The 22,575-nt window shown below is 45.2% G+C and overlaps 1 protein-coding gene across 2 annotated transcripts in view; it reads right to left on the bottom strand.

Moving 5' to 3' along the window:
- The window catches only part of RNF213 (ring finger protein 213), a 1,978,231-nt gene that overhangs the window by 960,827 nt on the left and 994,829 nt on the right, over positions 1-22,575 (bottom strand). For both annotated transcript variants that reach the window (XM_069199724.1, XM_069199725.1), the window contains one exon: positions 6,920-7,515. In XM_069199724.1, the coding sequence (XP_069055825.1) occupies positions 6,920-7,515 (596 nt within the window). The remainder of the gene's footprint in view (positions 1-6,919; positions 7,516-22,575) is intronic.

Raw genomic sequence — 22,575 nt, 5'->3', positions numbered from 1 at the left:
CCAGACCACGAAGCAGCAAGATGGATCTGTAATTCTCAAGATAGAGCGGGTCTAGTGTAGGATCTTTCGGTAGGGCTTTTGCCATGGCATGTTTTCATCCCAATGGAACAATTCTCTTCGCTAGGCAGTAAGCTAGCTGCATTGGTATGTTGGACCCCAGTCTCTGAGTGTATCCAGGGCTTTGTTCATAATACAGTAAAGATGCTAAGCAAGGACAGCAGGGAGTGTAGTGGACAGCAGTGTATCATGACAACAGCGGTGGCAAGAAGTAACAGAGCATTCCTGTTTGGCTGCAGAGCTGCACCAGGAGAAGCAACTTTTTAGGGGAAGCAATAGTCTTGAACATTGCTTCTATTTAGGAGAAATATGGGACTCGCAGTACTGGCTTCTAAGTCCAAGGGTAAAATGTCCTGTCCACTAAGTCTAATGGGAACCTTCTTTTGTCCCCCATAACTGAAAGATAAATTGTTCTGCCAACTCTTGTGTGGTACCGTAATGGTTAGGGAGAGGGTCTGCAGCTATGATTCTCTCTGCAGGCTCCAAGAGAGACAGTGGTAAGCAGCCATGTGAGGAGACTCAATACATAAAAAAAGATACCATTTTAGAGGCAGTGATGAAGATTACATTGTAAGGAAAATCCCTTCATGAAAAAAAACAAATTATCACTTTCACATAGTGACCATCTTAGATGATGGGATTCCCCACTTAATGTAATAATACTTATTCCCTTCTAACTAAGCTAAATAATGTAACCTCAAGCTTTAGATCATACATCTAGGCCCTAAATCCCTTAAACTCCATATGAACTATGGTGGCCTGGGTGGGATTGGACTACTCAGCACATTCATCTCACAGTCTGAAGTTTTGGCAGTTGTCAACGAGTTAAAAATGTTACTAAATCAACCTTATTCTTTGGCCAGAGGCAGGTAACAGTGTTCTATGCTGTGTACAGAACAGAGTATCCCAGCCAGATGAAGGAGAATGATTCAAGCATGTGAACCTATAGAAGATGCAAAGCTAGAGAATCAAGGTAACTATCATATTATTCCTTCATCCATAAAACCCAACCCCTGAATTTCCTTATCCCTACACTAGCTTTAACATGCTTCAATCTAGATGCAGAATAAAAGAGGACTTAAGAAAAGATACACTCGGGAATGATGGGACAGAGAATGGAAGTGAAGAGGGTAACCCTCTATCTTGCTTCTTAAATGAGCATGGATGTCAAAAGCCTTGGCTACCACATACATGTGATTAAAGGGGCTTTAAGCCTATGGACCAGATGTATGGTTTGGTGGATGGTTACTCTGTCACAAATGGGGTGATTATCCTATCCACCTTATTATAACTGCATTATATTTTAATATGGTTATAAGGCAGGTGGGGTATCTGTCCTGTTTGTGACAAAGTACCTGTCGCCAAACTGTAAATCAAGCCCTATGAATGCAGATGTTGATATGGTAAGTACCATTTAGGTTTTAAAGAACACGTTACTTACCGTTGGTAACATTCTTTTTGGTGGATGATCTATCTAACTGCAGATTCCTCCCTCTATGTATTGCTACAGGCAGCACATTGGATCTGGAAAGTGAAAAGTAGTTCGTCGGTGGGTGGCGTCATATGGTTCAGAGTCAAACAGCTCAGGAAGTGAGGAGCATACAAGTGCCACACATCTGCTCTGACATCAATTGCTTTCCAAGGTTTCTCATTACTCTGAGGCACAGAGCCATGAGCAAACAGGTGTGACCAGTCTGCAGATCTCTTGACTGGGACATGCTTATACCGAAAAAGCATTGATTCTACAGAAAGGGGAGGATGGATGGTCAGTCAAGAATCTGTGGTTAAATAGAGTATACATCAGAAAGAGTGTTCCAGAATAAAAATAAATTGTTCGCCTGATGAATACTTCTAACCGCATATTACTCACCTTATGTATAGATACCAAAGGAGTAACCCCCATGGTGGTGATCTGGCTCATACCATACAGTACTTCAGGACCACACAGGCATAATGCCCATTCCCACAGAGCTGACTGCTCAGGCAATAGTGTTTTGTGAACTTGTGCACTGATGCCAGCCTGGCAGCCTGACAGATATTAAGAAGAGGCACTGGCATGCTAGCATAGTAGCAGCAGCACTGGCTCAAGTGCATTGACCCCTCAAACATTCAGGAGGCTGCTTCCTAGACAAAGCATAGCAGATAACGTTTTCTGCACTGCCTGGCCCTTCTTAGCTCTTGGAAAATCCACAACAAGTTGATTGCCTATGTAAAGTTTTGATACAATCAATATACAAGTAACAGCTCTCTTGGGATTCAAACAAAGTAGTCTTCCTCCTATTTCGAGGGGTATGATGAGACAAAGAGTAATAGCCGGCATGAAGTGGAAAGATGTTACTTCTTTTGGCAGCAATGCAGCTTGACTTCTCAGTACCAGCTTGTATGGGAAGAGCGTCATTAAAGGCAGCTGGACCGAAATAGCCACTCACTCACAAGCTGACTTAATCATGACCAGAAAAACTGTTTTCAGGATCAAGAGATCCAGAGGACAGCTGTCCGTTGGCTCAAACAGGGTGCACATTATTCAAGTGAGAGCCAAATGTGAGTCCGACTGTGGCATCATGAAGGGCTTCAGTCGAGATGTGCTATAAACATTTAAGAAATCTCATCGCAACAGGTTATTTAAACAAAGTGGCTTGATCTAACAACCTTAAAGCTGAAAGAACCACAGTGCCCAATGCAAGTCTTTGACTGACCAAATACAAAAAAATAAAATTTCAGGCAAAGACAATTTTAGTGGGTCAATCCAACAGTTGTTGCACCAAGCAACAAGCTTTTCCCAACGTCTCGTGTACACTGATTTTGCAGATGGCACTTGGCTGCTATAGTCACATCAACAACTTCAGGAGGAAGATGGAATGTGACTCAATGCTGCAGCTCAATTCCCATGCATGGAGGTCCAGAGTGAAAGGACGGGCGTGCAGGACACTGTCCTGTTGCAGTTACAGTAGGTCCTTCTGAAGCACCAGCTTGATCAGAGGACAGATACTCATCCTACTCAGAAGTTCTGGATATCAAGTCTCCTGGCTCAATCCAGAATGATTCTCTGAGAAAGAGTCTTCTTGGGGACTCAAGCATGCATAATGCTGACATTGAATGTTTTAGCAGCGGTAAACATGATGAATTAGGGTTCTCCACATTTCTGGAAAAATGACCTGCACCATCTCCCGGTGTAGCTGATATTTGTGATCTACTAGGTGCCAGTGACTAAGTTCATGTGCCTTAACTTTTAGAGATTCCACCAGGTGGTTCACAATAAGAAAAAGGCCTGGGCAAAACAGCCACTTAAGGAGGTGCAGAGCCCCTGGAACATGACCCAAGATCCCACTCTGCCCTGCTTGTTGTAGTACCACATGGCAGTGGTGTTGTCTGTCAGTGCCTGTACTAGCCTCCCCTTGATAGATGTCAGGAAGGCTTTCAGTCTAACATGGATCGCCCGCTGCTCCAACAGACTGATGTGAAGCAGAGGTTCTGCTGAAGGCCAGAATCCTCTGTTTTCCACTGTGCCAGATGTCCTCCCAACCCAGTTATGATACATCAGCGACCACCATCAGCTCTGGGTGGCATAAGGAGAAAGGTCTTCTACTGATACAATTATGGTCTAGCAACCACCAATAAAGATCTTTTGCATTATCCTCCGAAAACCTGGATGTAACACAATAGGATCCTCTGATGCTGTGCCCATTGGGACTTCACATACCACTGCTGAGCCCACAGGTGCCATGTGGTGTTTTAGACTAGCAGGATGCAGGAGGCCAGAAGTCCCAGCAACTTCAACTCCTTACTCACTGAGATCAAGGACAGAGCCTGAAATGTTGTGATCATAGCTTGAAAGTCCTCAAAGAAGGCACAGAACAGCACCATATCTATGATCGCTCCAATGAAGGGGAGAGTCTGTGAATGAGTCAGGTGTGACTGGCATGTTGATAGTGAAACCAAACGATTTTAGGAGGAGGATCATCACCTGGAAATGGTCTACGACTGCCTGTGGCAAGTCCACTTTCAATAGCCAATCATCTTGTTATGGTAAGACTTGCAACCCCATTCTCCGAAAATGTGCTGTGACCACCCCCTTCATTTTTGTGAACAGAGAGGGGCACTGGTAAGACAAAAGGGGAGCAGGGCAAAATGGAAACGCTCCTGGCCTAATGCAAACTGCAGGTAATGGTGGGCCTGCAGGACAATAATATGGAAATGCGCACCCTGCAGGTCCAACACTAGCATCCAGTCTCTGGGATCCAGGGTTGAAAAGACTTGGGCCAGTGTGGGCATCTTGATATTGTCCTTCTATAGGAAGGGGCTGAGAGGGTGTAGATCGAAAATAATACGCATTTTCTGTCCTTCTTTGGCACAATGAACTAGTGAGCGTTAACACCCAGTTCTTACATCTGAGGCCAGGACCCTCTCTATGGCTCCTTTAGCCAATAGAGACTGCACTTCCTGCTGAAAAAAAATACAAGTGTTCATCCATCAGCCATGTTGACTGAGGGGTGGGGGTAGCAGGGCAGAAAGGAATGGGAGGGTGTGGCCCTATTTCAACATTTGGATGACCCATGCATCCAAAGGTTTGTCCTGCCAACTTTGCAGGAAATGTCTGATCCTACCACCTACAGTGTGTGGGTGTGGGGTGAAAAGGAAACACTAAAGTGTTTTTTGATTGTGGCTCCTGGAGGTGCGGGGGACTGAACTGCACATAGTCCCTGATGCCCTATATGTTATCTAGTTTGCATTGGCCTCAGCCACGAAATAGCTGGGGAGGCTGTGGTGTCTGCCGTTGGCCATATTGAAAAGCCACAGCGTAGCCGCAAAAGGGGAGAAACTGCTACAGAAACTGTCTCCTATAAGCTGACATTCACAGGGAACATGTTATACTGCGACTTATCTTAAAGTGTTCCAGTGCAGACTGATTTTTCACCAAAAAGGAGAGAACCATCAAATGCTATATCCATCACAGATGCCTGGGCATTCCCAGAGGAGCCCATAGACCTCATCAAGTGCGGTGCCAAAGCACTACACTTGTGCCAATTGTAAAACCCAGGCAGTCAGTTATTTCGAAGCCAGACCGTATCACAAACTTTGCTGCATCCCAGCCATGCTGTTTAGTTTAGGCTAAAGAAGCACATAGGTCTTCAAGAGCTGCTGGTCAACTGTATCCCCCGAAGCATGGCCGAGGGAGCAGCTAGTATTGACCAAGCACAAAGCAAGGCTAGCTAAAGAAAATATGTGTTTGCCTTATATGTTTCAATGCGCTTAGGCTTACTATCAGAAGTTGTCTTGGGGAAGGCATTTTGGTTGACTCTGCTAGTGGATGCTTGGGCCACCAAACTCCTAGGTGTAGGGTGTTGTGTCAGAAAACAACAAAAACAGTCCGGGATCTCCCAGTGCCAATCTGTGGCCATGAGCCACCTGTCTAATAACTTTGGGCTCAGAACACGACTTTGCCCACGGGCTTCAAAGAGAATCAATCATTGATTGAGAGTAAAGGTTCATTTGGTGCTTCCTGAGACTAAAGATGTTAAGACGTTTCATTCTGACCTTAATTGTAGGTAGCTGAATGTCAAGGACATCAGCAGCCCACCTCATGACCATTGGAAAAGAGGATCTCTTCAGTGGAAGGACCAGGCGGAGAGACAAGCAAGTGTCTAGGGAAGTGTCCAGACCACAGGCATCCTGTAGTTCAGAGTACTAATTGTCCTCTTCAGATTAAAGGCCAACCCTGACCCCTTTATCATAGTCATTATTAGCAGAATCTGACACAAAAGGCAGATGCAGATTATGAGCTTTACTGTATGGTAATGGCAGGTATCCAAGTTGGAGGGGTTGGGTACTGACTGTGCCGCCACAGGACGTGGTTAATTCAAAGTCGATGCAGAGTTGAAAACTACTATGAGTATTGGCTCCTCTCCTGGTGCTAGTGGCGTCAGCACCAGCATCAAGGAGAAAAGAATCGAAGCAGAAAGGGGCTTCAGAACTTAAGCTGGCACCAAAGACGGTGCACAGCCCGATACAGACTAAGGAGAAGGCACAGAGAGCAAACACGCTGGAGGAGTCCCATCTGGGGGCCTCAGCGGACCCTTGGGGTCCGAAGCAGCCAGAAACATCCCAAACATATGAGGCATGGCCTCTGCAAATGACTATTTGCTGCAACATCACAGATGGATCCAGAAACCCATGTGCTGAATTAGAACCAATCTCTGAATCGGCTTCTCAGGAATTCAGGAGGCAAGTTGATGTTTTCATGCCCTCTCTTGAGGTTGAGTGTGGCAGGAAAGGGCCAATTCCTGCTTAGATTTCTTATGCTTTTTCTTAGATTTACCTAAAGGCTTCAACCTCAACTAGTTTGTGGTAAGGAAATGACTTCAGGAGCAGGAACATTGGAGTTGTGGCCTAACACAAGGCATCACAGACATACTTTGTGGGATTCTGACACAGATATCTGTTTTTGACAGTCCCGACAAGGTTCAAATCGTTTATTTTTTGGAATGACACATTGTCCCTTGCAAACTGGAAAAGAAAATTTGAGAAAAAAATACTTAAAGAACAGTGAGCTTCTAGTCCAAAAAAAAGGATGGCAGTGTGCGTGAGTGGCACTTATATGCAGCCCTGCTTGTCACTTCTGGAGCGATTCAACAGCGATCCCCACAACACCACCTACCAGCACACAGGGAATACTGCTTTTGAGTTTCCAGATCCAGCCTGACACCTGTGGGAATATTTATAATTTGAGGAATCTGCGGTTAGAAACATCCACCAGGAGAACCTGCTTGATTCTCTGATTATGTGGTTTTCAATGTTTTACAAGTGCTCATTAACCATTCATCCTTCACTCTTTTTGTAGTCAATTATGTTACAGTGAACTTACAATTTGTAATAATGTCTTCAGTGTTCCGAAATCACCAGACAGCTTCAGCTCTTTCTGAACCTTTGCGATGACGTTGGCAGAGTTAATGGCCAGATGGAGCTGGTGGTACTGCTCAAACTGCTGCACTCGGAAATCAATCCATTGTCCCTTGTCTACCACATCAAGACGATGCATGATCTGGAGCTCCTCCTTCAGCTCCTTGTAACTGTCTTTGAAGCCTTTGAAAGTTTCATTCACCACTTTAAATGTGAGCGTCCCCAATTTCACGTTTTGATGTATTTCCTTGTACTTTTCAAAGCATGGATCAAACAGTTTGTTTTTTAACTCTAGCAGAGTCAGTTCTTGGTCAAGATCCTCATTGTTCTCACACCCAACGGCCTTGGCTTCTCTTTCCCAGCAAAGACAGAAGATATGGCTGTCTTTAAATTGATGTAACTGCTTAGCCATTTCCATGACATCGTCACTTAGGTTGTAATAGGGCACCATAACCACCTCTGACACAGAAATAGAGTCCAGCAGCTTCACCTTCACCATGTCATCGAGTTGTATACTGCCTATATCAGCTAAATGTAGCTGCATAATTTCATCAGTGTCCACTGCAAAAGAAAGAGCAACCATTACACAAGTACACATAAAGCAAGGGTTTAGATGCAAATGTTAACATTAATCATTTGTTCAGTTTTTGATAATGTTTGAGTTACTGACTGTAGTCACTCCTGAACAGGTACTCCTCATTTTACCTTACGTCAGACATTTAGTACCCCCAGCAAATAGGTGACAATATAGAGACATTTCTCAGTAGAAACAATACAAAAATATAAATTGTGTGTAAACAAGTGGCCTGATCTTAGCCAAAACCTGCCTCCTATGCAAACCCATAGGGTTTAGGTTATCAGCTCGTAATCTCTGCCAGAAGAAGATACTTAAAGGCTAATTAGACAACAGCATGATAGGTGAGAGAGCTGTCTAGAATGAGAGGGGCTATGAACTGCCATTAACAAGCTACTATAGTGATTAACTTCTATTTACTGTGCAACACTAATCCATACAAGCCCACTTATCTCTAAGATAAGAACAAGAAACATGGGACATGCCATAGGGTGGCACCCTAATAGCAGATAGCTTTCTAGTGAACCAGCATAAACCTAAAATCCTATATCAATCTGGAAATCGTGTTAGAGAAGATGGGCTCACTCCTTGGGGTGAGGGTCATGAACTATGCTGCTAAGATGCCAACCAAGTTCGGTTGGGCTAGAAAGCTGCTGGAAGAGAGAAAGCGTGAAAAGATATCCTGCAGAATACATTTTCTCCAGGGAAGAAAACCACAATGAAAATGTACCATTAACTGCACCATGCAAGCAACAGGGCCTTGACTAGGACCCAGGAGACCTGACCAACATGATTTGGAGATATGATCCATCTCAGCAAGAAGCCAGCCAAGGTCTGGAAGAAGGAATAGGAGAAAAGTATTTTGTCTCTATGGAAAGGATTCTTTCTTGCTTGTTATGTATAAGTGCAGAATTCTATATTTATTCAGAAATAATTGAAACTATATTAATATGCCCTCACCTGTGGAATAGTGCACCCTGCCTTACGGCTGTAAGGCCTGCTAGAGGGGTGACTTACCTATGCCACAGGCAGTGTGAGGTTGGCATGGCACTCTGAGGGGAGTGCCATGTCGACTTAGTCATTTTCTCCCCACCAGCACACACAAGCTGGCAAGCAGTGTGTATGTGCTGAGTGAGGGGTTCCCAGGGTGGCATAAGACATGCTGCAGCCCTTAGAGACCTTCCCTGGCATCAGGGCCATGGGTACTAGTTACAAGGGATTTGCCTGAGTGCCAGGGTTGTGCCATACAAAGGTACAGTTTAGGGAAAGAACACTAGTGCTGGGGCCTGGTTAGTAGGGTTCCAGCACACTTTCAAATAATAACTTAGCATCAGCAAAGGCAAAAAGTCAGGGGGTAACCATGGCAAGGAGGCATTCCTTACAATATGTTTTTGCTAAACTTGCCAGTCTTTGGGGGGGAGAGAAAGACAGGGCGATGTAGTCAGGATAATCGCGGGTATGTTTTGCTTTGTGTAAGAACATGAGAGTAGATGACGTGTGACCAGGTGTGTTGGATCCTCAAGCTCACATTATTGCCCACTTGCACTAGTGTAAAACGTTTGGGCAGAGAGGAAGTCATCCTTGTTAATGTTTTGATTCTGGAAGAGTTAAGTTTTCCCTTCCATACAAATAGGATGCTTACTGAGTCCTCCAGCCTCTTCTCGTCACCCCACTTTCTGCTTTAGGCCAGCGGACTAATGAAAACTGCATGAAGCAACCATAGGAGGTGAATTTGCCCACCGTTTTAGAGGGAGACCACGATTAGCTAGCAGCAGAGTCTGGTCTATGAAGTGGGCCACCACTGTATTTGCCTCAGTACACTTGAAAAGCCTTAGCACACACATCTCCCAGTTATTGGGGACACAGCATTGGGCAAATTTAACCAGAGTTTCTAGAATTTTGTACCAATATTATGCTAGAGAAGCACAGTTCCAAAGCATATGCTAGAGATTAGCATGCAGGTGGCTGCTGCAAGGGCAGGGAAAGCCAGCATCAGGGAAGATGCAGTTGATTTTATCAGATGTTAGATATACCTGATGTAGGATTGAGCATTTTTATGCACTTGAAGTATGCATCGGGTAATTGTATATGGGTATTTAAGGGCCTTGCCCCCACTCTAAATTGTGCAGTGCTTATAAGTGCCCACATTAGAGTATGCTTGTGGTTCTTCAATTGTAATGTTCCAGTGTATGTAGTAAGATTTAACTACCAATCTATAGGAGGGATACTGGCCTTTGTGAACTCCAAAGACCTCAGTGAGCTCCACAAAAGTAAGGAGACAAGAGTCTTGGAAACAACTCCCTGGTGTGTGTGTATATCTGCTATGCTTCACCAGTGCTTCTCAGCAGCAGTTAGAGAGCCCTAATATTTGGGTTGCCCTAACAGTGGAATGGTAGGAGCATTTATAATGGCACGTTTGCTCATTTGTGTACTTTGGCATACGCATCACCACTGTCATTAGGTGAGACATTTTGCTACCAGCCTTGGCCCTGGGCAATAGGAGCTGTGACAGAGTCTAAGGTGAAAGCAGGCCCTGTTCACTTTAAGTCACAAATAATTACCTGTTTGAAAGCCAGTGCGATGCCCACTGAAACTGAGCAGCTAGATAGCAGGGGTGTGGAATTTTTTAAAATATCTACTTGTCCAGGGGACAGGTTGCTTCTTAAATCTACTTGTCCTGTAAAAAGATCTACTTGTCCCTTCGGTGCCATGTAGTGTGGCGGCAAATTATGGCAGCAATCTCATTATGTAAGAGCTCTGATAATAGCCTCTCTGATTATGCCAGGGCTACTACCATAGTAGGGCTTGAATACTTGCAGTTTCAATCCCTACTGTAGCAATTTCCTTATTTTGCCACCTTTCTGCAGATCTGCATACTGGGGCTGGAGGAAGCAGTAAGCAATAGTTCCAGGGCTGGAATGCCTTTGAGTCTGCAAACCTACTAACCTGCATGTTTTAAAGATTTTCACCAGCTTCTCTCTAATATTTTCCCATAATAAGAAAGGTTGGACATTTACTCCTGACAATGGCAGAATTAGAACTTCTTCCAGGGTTGGGAAGAAAGTGGCTGGAGGGAACATGAACTTGCAAATGCTCAATAGATTTTCACATGAGCAAATCTACACATGCGTATTTACCCATGCTAAAATACAGTTCACAAATATTTTATAGAGGTACGACATATACCATGGGTGCACTTTTGTGACTTTCTTTAGGAATTTGGGGCCACATGTATGTAGGTTCAGATTTGCGACCCGCAAATTGCGAGTCGCAAATCTGAATGTAGGATGGTGTCCCTGACACCATCTGTGATTCGCAAGAGCTTCGCAAATGCCCACCTCATGAATAATCATGAGGTGGGTCACAATTTGCGACCCCCTTGCGAATGGCGGCCCTCACAGGGATGGTGGCCTGCTGGAGACAGCAGACCACCATGTTTGTGACTGCTTTTCAATAAAGCATTTTTTTTTTTTTTTGTATTGCAGCCCGTTTTCCTTAAAGGAAAACGAGATGCATTACAAAAACGAAAAATGAACCGTTTTCGTTTAATTTTTTCAGAGCAGGCAGTGGTCCACAGGAACACTGCCTGCTCTGAAAAAATGTTTACAGTGACATTCACAATGGGGAAGGGGTCCCATAGGGACCCCTTCCCTTTTGTGAAAGTGTTAGCACCCATTTGAAATGGGTGCAAACTGCGATTGGTTTGCGCCCGCGTTCGCAAAACAATCCTACATTGCACTGCGAGTCGCAATTAGGAAAGGAACACCCCTTCCTAATTGCGAGTCGCAAACCCGTTTTGCGATTCTGTAACCAGGTTACCGAGTTGCAAAACTGGGTTTGTGCATCGCAATGTGCTTTTTGCACGTCGCAAACAGCGAAAGTCGCTGTTTGCGACATGCAAAAAGCTACCTACATGTGGGTGTTGGTCCCTAATTAGGTCTGGTGTTAACAAAGACATTTTGTTTTTATTAAACTTCTATTTCTCTCTCTTTCGGCTGGCTTTACTGTGAGTGATCGCATTCTGCTCTTCCACAAGGAGCATATTGGCACACAAAAGTAGTCTTGTTCAGTGTCAGGAACTACAGTGGCAACAGTGACGTAACGAAACTGGAGGGTGCCCCTTTGCAAAGAACATGGAGGAGCCCCCTCTCCAGACTCACTCAGGGCAGGTGCTGTGCTGAAGGGGCCCTCTGGAGGGCGGCTGCGGGGCCTGTGTTATACCACTGGTGGCAACGTGTGCTTTTAGAGTTCAAAAATGTTTTTTTTTTTTTTTTTTTGCCAGTGTTTGTTACAATGTTGAGGGCCTGGTAGCTCCCACAACAATAAAGTGTTACAAAAGCCATGTCAAAACAAGACAGGCATTGATGAAACTAAAAGACTTATAAAAATATGTCAGATCAGTTGGCTTTGTCAGGGTTTGTTTATTTTCATGCTTCCCATAATCGTGTTGAAAATGGTTACACTCATTTTCCATTAGAAATATTTTTGGGAAATACTAGCATGTATCAAAACATTTTACTAAATGACACTTAATTTGCATCTAATCAGAGAGCATTCTGGGAGCATTATACTTAGCCTCATAGCCTAAACTTTTCAAACCTGTGTATACAGGTTTTTCTTTTTTTTTTTTTGTACTGGAACCAACGTCAGTAGTGAAGTGTGACCTTAAAACATTTATTTACAGCACTCACCCTAATAATGAAGGCTTTCAAATAATGAACCATAAATACAAGTTCGAACAGCATTATCTTTTGGAAACACATTACCTCAACTGCAGAGAGTTCCACTCTCTGTAAACAAGCAGCCAAAGGGGTTTGTGCTGCAGAGGATTGGGCCTACTTGTCCCAAGGACAAAGTAAACATAAAAACTTGTTGCCCTTGACCCCAAACAAGATGTCCCGGGCGTCGGGCGATAGGAATTCCACATCCCTGGATAGTATTGTTCAAAAGTAGGGGCAGCCAGGCCGTCATCCAGCCAGGCCGTCATAATCGACAGGTAGATGAACCTTAGCTAATGATATTCTGCATTGACCATTAATTCCACATCCCTGGATAGTATTGTTCAAAAGTAGGGGCAGCCAGGCCGTCATAATCGACAGGTAGATGAACCTTAGCTAATGATATTCTGCATTGACCATTACTCCAGAATATGTCAATTAATTTGCTACTCAAGTCTCAAAAGAATGTTTTAGGGGGAATGAATGGGATGCTAGTGAAATAATAGAGGAGTCTGGCAGCATCATAATTTTAGATGATTGTGCTGTATGGCCCACTGTGGCCAAAAGGAGCTTTCTCCAAAAGGTGAGATTACCCTCAAACATATCAAGGTTGCAGTGATAGATCCGCACCCCAAGGTAACAGAAAGTTGATCTCTCTCCTGGGAAGGGGCCACCCCGAGGTCAAAGCCCACTACCTCTGAACAAAGAGGGAAGATGCACGATTTAGCCGTTAACCCTCAGTCCCACTACTGCACCAAACATATGCAGAATGGTACCTTAACTTTTGTGTCAGGATCATGCATCCTTTAAATAGAGGAATATATCATCGGTGTAAAGCAAGACCTTGTGTGTCCTACCATCCAGTGCGATTCCCAGTCATGTCCCACATGCTGCAGTCACACGAGCAATGGCTTCTTAATGAGCAGGAAAAGCAGTGGAGACAGGGCAGCCTCCATAAATTGCAAAAGGTACTGATATGAGCTTATTAATCTTGGATTCAGGAGGTAGGGGTAGTATAAAAGATGAAACCGGAATTTCGGATTGGTTCTAAGGACCACCCTGTTCTTAAGGACCTGAATGAAATGTTCCTTTATGGTTAAAGCCTGCAGCTTGCTGAGGGGTCTGAAGGTGGTGACTGCTACCAAGGCAGTCACCTTCCATGATGAGAAGAGCAGACCAGAGTGGATTGGCTTGAAGGGTGGAGACATGAGACTAGATGCATTTTGAGAAGTATAACTCTTGGAAACCTCCATGAAGGCATTCACAAAAGAAAATTTGAAAAGGGACTTACTTTCCCTGTTCAGCATGAATGAAGTAACTACAGCAGATGTAGACAGATGGTAGTGCAAGCTAACTCTACCTTCTGTAAACATAATAGGTAGCAGATAATACCTTGTAGAAACTTCTAGGAGGGGCCTATGTGTTTAGCAATGCAGCTGTTGACATTTGTTTCCACTTAGCTGCACAGCAATCATGCGCAGTAGGCTTGTGTGCCTTGTGTAGCAAAGGTGAGCCGTTTGGTGTCTGTGATGGCCCTGATGCTAGGTGAGGAGGTCCAGCCTCAGTGAGAGCTTCTCATGGGGATTGAGCGACATATCTAGAAGCACTGAATACCAGGGCTGCATTGCCTAGGTTGATGCTACAAGAATAAAGGTCATGGACATCTGCCTCATCTTCCTCATGTCCTATGAGATGAGGGGAGAGGAGGAAAAGTGGTGGCAAATATTCCTGACCAGTTGATCCATAGTGCATTGCCCATGGACTGTAGGGGCGAATACCTTGGGATGAAGTTTTGGTGTTTTCGATTTTTGGGGTGGAAAAAAGGTCAACGATCAGGATCCCCCAATCTGTAAAGGATTTGTGGATGGAGTTCAGACTCATGACTTATTATTGAGTCGGATCTTCGACAACCTTGGGGTTGTATTTGACGTCAAGCTGTCTCTGGAAAGCTGTGTCACAAAAGTTACAGGTATTTGCTTTGCACTCCTTTTTGCTCTAAGAAAAGCGCTACCTTTGCTGCCTGCTCAAGCCAAGTTCTTGTTTGTGCGGAGTGTTATACTTAGTAGACTAGATTATTCAAATCCCCTGCTACTTGGAGCTTCTGAATTTTTGGTGAGGAGACTATACAGAGTGCAAGAGGCAGCATTTGCTCTGAACAGACCCCATAAGTCCTCATCATCTAATGCCCTAAAGAAATTGCACTGGCTTCCTCTGAATCAGGGAATTATTTTCAAATCCATGTGCATAGTGCTTAAGGCACTACAGTGAAAAGGCCCTGTCCCTTTGCACCACATATTGAAGGGATATGTGCCTGGGAGACATCTCCATTCAAGATCCGCAAATTTGGTCTGTATCAATAAATTCAGAAGGTCAAGGCAAGGAGAACGGGCTTTCACATTGAAAGTGGCACAGATGTGAAACGAGCTTCCTCCTTTGTTAAGGGTCTCATTGGATATGCTGCAATTCAGGAAAGATTTGAAGACCTGGCTCTTACTGAAGTAACCACTGTTTCTCGAGTTTGTGCTGGTGCATATTTTTAGCAGGATATTACTTATGTGCATGCTTAGCACCAATATACCAATTTGGTGACAGCTGCGCTTTACAAGTGAAGCTGAAGAGTGGGTTTCCCCCTGATTCTAGATGTAATACATGGCTGCCACGTTGTCTTTCTTTATGAGGATTGTATTACCCTTGATGATTTTGGTGACTGCTTCCAGGGCTGAACTGGTACGTAGCAGTTCCAGGTAGTTTATGTGTTGCCCCTGGTCCTAATGGGTGCCTTGTATGGTCAGTTAGTGTAGCTGAACAGCATACCCCACAAGAGATGCATTGGTGGTGATGGTCACTTGTAGAAGAGGGGGTCTAGAATGGGTCTACCTATTAACATGTTGTGGTTCTTTCACCAAACAAGCATGTTCCGAGCCCAGCTTATTACCAACACTAGATCTTCCCCATTCCCTTCAATTGTGGTCCATTGTCTCAGGGGGCACTCCTAAAGTGAGCAAATATGCAATCTACTATGTGGTGCAACCACTATGCATGAGACCACCATCCCCAACAGTTTCATGACAGTTCATGAAATAAGGAGACATTATGTCTGGAAAAAGAGACAGCAGCTGTTGGAATGCTGTCACTCTCTGTTTGATGATGTATTCTTTTTCTGTTACAATGCTGAGAACAGAACCCAGTAAAGGTTGGGCCTGCTGTGGTTGAAGTTGTGACGTTTTTGAGTTGATGATGAACATCATCCCAGTATGGGTAGCCACGTATAGCATTTCTGCACAGATATGCCGATACTAATACTCTGCACTTTACAAACATCACTGGAGCTTCAGTGACTCAGATTGTACACCTTAAACTAGTAGTGCTGTCCACTTACTACGAATCATAGGTCCTAAAGACGCACTGGGTGGGTTGGGATGTGAAAGTACAAATCTTTCAGATCCAGCGCTCACATGAAGTCACCTTGACCAACCAGCAGAATGATACACGGCAGAGTGAACATGAGAAAGTGTTCAAAGAGAATATGCCTGTTACATGGCAGAAGGTCTAGGATTGGCTGGAAAGAGCTGTACTTTTTTTGGGATGAAGAAGTAAAGGCAGTAAACCATTTTCCTATGTTGTTTAACAGGCACAGGTTTTGTGAGGAGCACATAACATCTTCCTCTAAGAGTTGGCAGAGGTCTGAGCTCAGGACTAAGTGGCAGGCGGTATATTGGTTGGCATGGTGTTGAATTCTCGGCAGTACCCATTGTGCACAATGAAGAGTACCCACTCATCTGAGGTGATGTCTTTCCACTGAGGGAAGAAGTGCAATAGTCTTTCCCCGACAGGTGTCATGTGATTGGATGGGGAAAATTGAGTGTCCCTGCATTACAGCTGAGGTGTCTCAAGTGGCCATTAACTCTGCAGATCCCAAGGTGGAAGTGTATGCTTGCTGGCAGTCCTGAAAGGTCTGTTGGAATTGATGGCAACATGGTCTCTGGCCTGAGATTGTCAGTTTAATACCACCTCTGCACTGGGGGAGGAAGGGAATGGGGGGTGGCGTTGGTGGACGTGTTGTAGGTAAGAGTGGAAATGGTTGTGGACTAATGGCTGAGTCCTTGGCCCTTTTGGAAGCAATGGTCTCAATGGATCGAGGTTTGGTTTATCCTCCATGGCTAGCCTGTAGTTTTTCGTGATCTGGCAGTCCTGGGCCAGGGAATTGGGGAGAATTTGATAATTTCAGGATATAAAACAGTTTATTCTGCTTTGCATTGAGGATAGTTTCTAGATGATAGAACCCTCAGTGGTGCTCCACCTCAGCGACAGCGTAGGTTTCGGTGAAACAATCAAACCCAAACATTTCTGACATTTTTGGTTTGTCTCAGGACATCAGCAGCAGCACTCTGGTCTGGTCTGTCAGTAAGCATTCCGGGGCTCAAGACAGACTCTGTGGTGCGGTAGAGGTGCGAGGAGTTGACCTGTTCTCTGGGGTTGGGCATGTGCCAATTTCACCACAAATTCTTGGACGTCCTCTTCCTCAGCCTGATAAGCTTCAGAGAAAATGGCCTCTGGACACTTCTCCTCGAGTAGCTGAAATGCCGGAGCATCCAGCTCTTTGGCACCAGAAAGATCGTCAGCCCCAGAGATGTCGGACGATTCCGACGAGGCTTGTCACTGCATTTTGTGTTAAGACCACCACCTTTCTCTCTCGTACGGGTGAGAGGTGATGAGGCACACTCCTCGCAGTGCAACAAAGTGGTCCATTCTCGAATGGCTCACAGCAAGGCTCTTCCTGCTGGGGCAAACTGTCTAAGGTACTCCCATTGGTGCATGCCTCTACTATCCTTGTTTGATTAAAAGTTTGGATTTTGTTAACATTGTTACTTTATGAGAGGTGATCATCTTTGTGTACCTGACGTACCACATACACAAGTGCAGCCGCTCTACTGACCACTCCCTGCTGCCTGGAGATTTATCATGAGGGGTTGCTCATAAACTCAGGCACCATTTGTGTTTTGCTCCGCAGGCATGGCTAAGCACTTCCTGCACAAATCGTTGGTCTTTAAACAACAGGTCCACAAAACAGAAAAACAGGAGCAATATGTTATGGTTAAAGACTACCTACAGGGCAAGTAACTTACTATAGTGATCCTAAATGCCCCTAATACAGGTTAGGATACATTTCTTATTAAGGTCTTCAATTAACTACAGGGGTTACCTGCAGACAACATACACCTAGCAGGAGATTTTAACTCTGTATAGGATCCTGACGTATATATGGAAAATGTCACTTACCCAGTGTACATCGGTTCGTGGCATGTTCCGCTGCCACTGCTGTGCACTGTTCCTGCCATCTGGTGTTGGGCTCGGAGTGTTACAAGTTGTTTTTCTTCGAAGAAGTCTTTTCGAGTCACGGGACCGAGTGACTCCTCCCTTTCGGCTCCATTGCGCATGGGCATCGACTCCATCTTAGATTGTTTTCCCGCATAGGGTGAGGTAGGAGTGGTAGAATGAGAATAGTAAAGATGGCCATTCAATGGAATAGATCTGTATATACATAGTTTGTGTTAAAGGAATATTTATTCACATATAACAAACAGCTACAGGCTCCCGGGGAGGTGGGAGGGCGCATGTGAATCAATGAGTAGCTCTCTTTTAGCTTTTAGGTAACAAGTTTGAATGCATTTGACTATCCGTCTGGCTATGCCCTGTTTGGATATAAGGTTACCAGTATGGGGTTTTTGAAAAGTGACGAACAATTGCTTAGTTTTACGAAATGGTTTTGTTCTGTCTATTTAATACATTAGTGCTCTTTTTATGTCTAATGTATGCAGTGCTCTTTCTGCTACTGAGTCTGGCTGTGGGAAGAAGACTGGGAGCTTCACAATTTGGTTTAAATGAAACGGTGAAATGACTTTTGGCAGAAATTTGGGATTTGTGTGGAGAACCACTTTATGTTTGTGTATAAAGGGTTCTTCAATAGTGAACGCCTGTATTTCGCTAACTCTTCGTAGTGAAGTGATGGCTTTTAGAAATGCTACCTTCCAAGTTAAGAATTGGATTTGGCATTAATGCATGGGTTCAAAAGGTGGACCCATGAGTCGTGTAAGTACAATATTAGGATTCCACAAGGGCACTGGTGGGGTTCTTGGAGGTATGATCCTTTTTAGTCCTTCCATAAAGGCTTTAATAACTGGTATTCTAAAAAGTGATTTTGTGTGTTTAATCTGGAAGTAAGCAGAGATTGCAGTGAGATGAATTTTGATGGAAGAAAGAATGTCTTGTATGGAGGCATCTAACGGTGTGATTTGGTTTGCTTGGCAGTAGAAAACAAACCTTTTTCATTTATTAGCATAACAATGCCTTGTGGTAGGTTTTCTTGCCTGTTTAATGACTTCCATACACTAATTTGGAAGATTTAGATAGCCAAACTCTAAGACTTCAGGAGCCAGATTGCTAGGTTGAGCGTTGCTGGATTGGGGTGTCTGATCTGTTGTTTGTGTTGTGTTAACAGATCTGGTCTGTTTGGGAGTTTGATGTGAGGTACTACTGAGAGGTCCAACAGTGTGGTGTACCACTGCTGGCATGCTGTAGGAGGCTGGACTGGCTTGTAGTGAGTACCAAGGGGTACTTGCACCTTGCACCAGGCCCAGTTATCCCTTATTAGTGTATAGGGTGTCTAGCAGCTTAGGCTGATAGATAATGGTAGCTTAGCAGAGCAGCTTAGGCTGAACTAGGAGACGTGTGAAGCTACTACAGTACCACTTAGTGTCATATGCACAATATCATAAGAAAACACAATACACAGTTATACTAAAAATAAAGGTACTTTATTTTTATGACAATATGCCAAAGTATCTTAGAGTGTACCCTCAGTGAGAGGATAGGAAATATACACAAGATATATATACACAATAGCAAAAATATGCAGTATAGTCTTAGAAAACAGTGCAAACAATGTATAGTTACAATAGGATGCAATGGGGAAACATAGGGATAGGGGCAACACAAACCATATACTCCAAAAGTGGAATGCGAACCACGAATGGACCTCAAACCTATGTGACCTTGTAGAGGGTCGCTGGGACTATTAGAAAATAGTGAGAGTTAGAAAAATAACCCTCCCCAAGACCCTGAAAAGTGAGTGCAAAGTGCACTAAAGTTCCCCTAAGGACAAAGTAGTCGTGTTAGAGGAATAATGCAGGAAAGACACAAACCAGCAATGCAACAACTGTGGATTTCCAATCTAGGGTACCTGTGGAACAAGGGGACCAAGTCCAAAAGTCACAAGCAAGTCGGAGATGGGCAGATGCCCAGGAAATGCCAGCTGCGGGTGCAAAGAAGCTTCGACTGGACAGAAGAAGCTGACGTTTCTGCAGGAACGAAAAGGGCTAGAGACTTCCCCTTTGGTGGACGGATCCCTCTCGCCTTGGAGAGTCGTGCAGAAGTGTTTTCCCGCCGAAAGGATGCAACAAGCCTTGCTAGGCGCAAATCGTGCGTTTGGCGTTTTTGGACGCTGCTGGGGCCCAGGAGGGACCAGGAAGTCGCAAATTGGACCTGAAGAGAGAGGGGACGTCGAGCAAGACAAAGAGCCCTCACTGAAGCAGGTAGCACCCGGAGAAGTGCCAGAAACAGGCACTACGAGGATGCGTGAAACGGTGCTCGCCGAAGTTGCACAAAGGAGTCCCACGTCGCCGGAGACCAACTTAGAAAGTCGTGCAATGCAGGTTAGAGTGCCGTGGACCCAGGCTTGGCTGTGCACAAAGGATTTCCGCCGGAAGTGCACAGGGGCCGGAGTAGCTGCAAAGTCGCGGTTCCCAGCAATGCAGCCCAGCGAGGTGAGGCAAGGACTTACCTCCACCAAACTTGGACTGAAGAGTCACTGGACTGTGGGGGTCACTTGGACAGAGTCGCTGGATTCGAGGGACCTCGCTCGTCGTGCTGAGAGGAGACCCAAGGGACCGGTAATGCAGCTTTTTGGTGCCTGCGGTTGCAGGGGGAAGATTCCGTCGACCCACGGGAGATTTCTTCGGAGCTTCTGGTGCAGAGAGGAGGCAGGCTACCCCCACAGCATGCACAAGCAGGAAAACAGTCGAGAAGGCGGCAGGATCAGCGTTACAGAGTTGCAGTAGTCGTCTTTGCTACTATGTTGCAGGTTTGCAGGCTTCCAGCGCGGTCAGCGGTCGTTTCCTTATCAGAAGGTGAAGAGAGAGATGCAGAGGAACTCGGCTGAGCTCATGCATTCGTTATCTAAAGTTTCCCCAGAGACAGAGACCCTAAATAGCCAGAAAAGAGGGTTTGGCTACCTAGGAGAGAGGATAGGCTACTAACACCTGAAGGAGCCTATCAGCAGGAGTCTCTGACGTCACCTGGTGGCACTGGCCACTCAGAGCAGTCCAGTGTGCCAGCAGCACCTCTGTTTCCAAGATGGCAGAGGTCTGGAGCACACTGGAGGAGCTCTGGACACCTCCCAGGGGAGTGGTCACTCCCCTTTCCTTTGTCCAGTTTCGCGCCAGAGCAGGGGCTAAGGGGTCCCTGAACCGGTGTAGACTGGCTTATGCAGAATTGGGCACATCTGTGCCCAAGAAAGCATTTCCAAAGGCTGGGGGAGGCTACTCCTCCCCTGCCTTCACACCATTTTCCAAAGGGAGAGGGTGTCACACCCTCTCTCAGAGGAAGTCCTTTGTTCTGCCATCCTGGGCCAGGCCTGGCTGGACCCCAGGAGGGCAGATGCCTGTCTGAGGGGTTGGCAGCAGCAGCAGCTGCAGTGAAACCCCAGGAAGGGCAGTTTGGCAGTACCAGGGTCTGTGCTACAGACCACTGGGACCATGGGATTGTGCCAACTATGCCATGATGGCATAGAGGGGGCAATTCCATGATCATAGACATGTTACATGGCCATATTCGGAGTTACCATTGTGAAGCTACATATAGGTAGTGACCTATATGTAGTGCACGCGTGTAATGGTGTCCCCGCACTCACAAAGTTCAGGGAATTGGCCCTGAACAATGTGGGGGCACCTTGGCTAGTGCCAGGGTGCCCTCACACTAAGTAACTTTGCACCTAACCTTTACCAGGTAAAGGTTAGACATATAGGTGACTTATAAGTTACTTAAGTGCAGTGTAAAATGGCTGTGAAATAACGTGGACGTTATTTCACTCAGGCTGCAGTGGCAGGCCTGTGTAAGAATTGTCAGAGCTCCCTATGGGTGGCAAAAGAAATGCTGCAGCCCATAGGGATCTCCTGGAACCCCAATACCCTGGGTACCTTAGTACCATATACTAGGGAATTATAAGGGTGTTCCAGTAAGCCAATGTAAATTGGTAAAATTGGTCACTAGCCTGTTAGTGACAATTTAAAAGTAATGAGAGAGCATAACCACTGAGGTTCTGGTTAGCAGAGCCTCAGTGAGACAGTTAGGCACCACACAGGGAACACATACATGCACACCTATGAGCACTGGGGCCCTGTGTGACAGGGTCCCAGTGACACATACATATAGGCCACAACCTTATGAGCACTGGGGTCCTGACTAGCAGGGTCCCAGTGACACATAACAAACATACTGAAAACATAGTGTTTTCACTATGAGCACTGGGGCCTAGCCATCAGGACCCCAGTGAGACAGTGAAAACAGTGACAAACATCCTGACATACACTCACAAACAGGCCAAAAGTGGGGGTAACAAGGCTAGAAAGAGGCTACTTTCTCACACATGCCCACGTTGGTGCTATGAGTATTAGTTTGAGTTTGTTTTGACTTAGTTTGTTCACTAAGAAAGGAATGAGTGGGAGAGGGGGAAAAGCTTAAGCAAATATCCCTGACCAATTGATCCATAGAGCATTGCCCTTGGACTGAGGGTGTGGCTACCTGGATGTGAAGTTTTGGCATTTTGCGTTTGGTTTTGTTGCGAACAGATCTATGTCCGGTGTCCCCCAGTGGTGAAAGTAGTCTTGTAGTATCTGGGGATTCATTTCCCACTCGTGAGTTTGTTGGTGATCTCGACTGAGATTGTCGGCTAATTGATTGTGAATGCCTAGAATATATTGCGCTATTAGGCGAATGTTGTTGTGAATTGCCCAATGCCAAATCTTTTGTGCTAGGAGGCATAGTTGTGATGAGTGTGTTCCCCCGTTTGTTTAGGTAGTACATTGTTGTCATATTGTCTGTTATGATAAGAATGTGTTTGTGAACTAGAAGAGGTTGAAAAGCTTTTAGTGCTAGGAAGACCGCTAGCAGTTCTAAGTGATTTATGTGCAGTTGTCTTTGTTGGCTGTCCCGTTGCCATTGAATATTGTGATTGTTGAGGTGTGCTCCCCACCCAATCATTTACACATCTGT

This window comes from Pleurodeles waltl, chromosome 7 (assembly GCF_031143425.1).
Source record: "Pleurodeles waltl isolate 20211129_DDA chromosome 7, aPleWal1.hap1.20221129, whole genome shotgun sequence".
Taxonomy (NCBI): domain Eukaryota; kingdom Metazoa; phylum Chordata; class Amphibia; order Caudata; family Salamandridae; genus Pleurodeles; species Pleurodeles waltl.
This window is presented reverse-complemented; position numbering and strand designations above follow the sequence as displayed.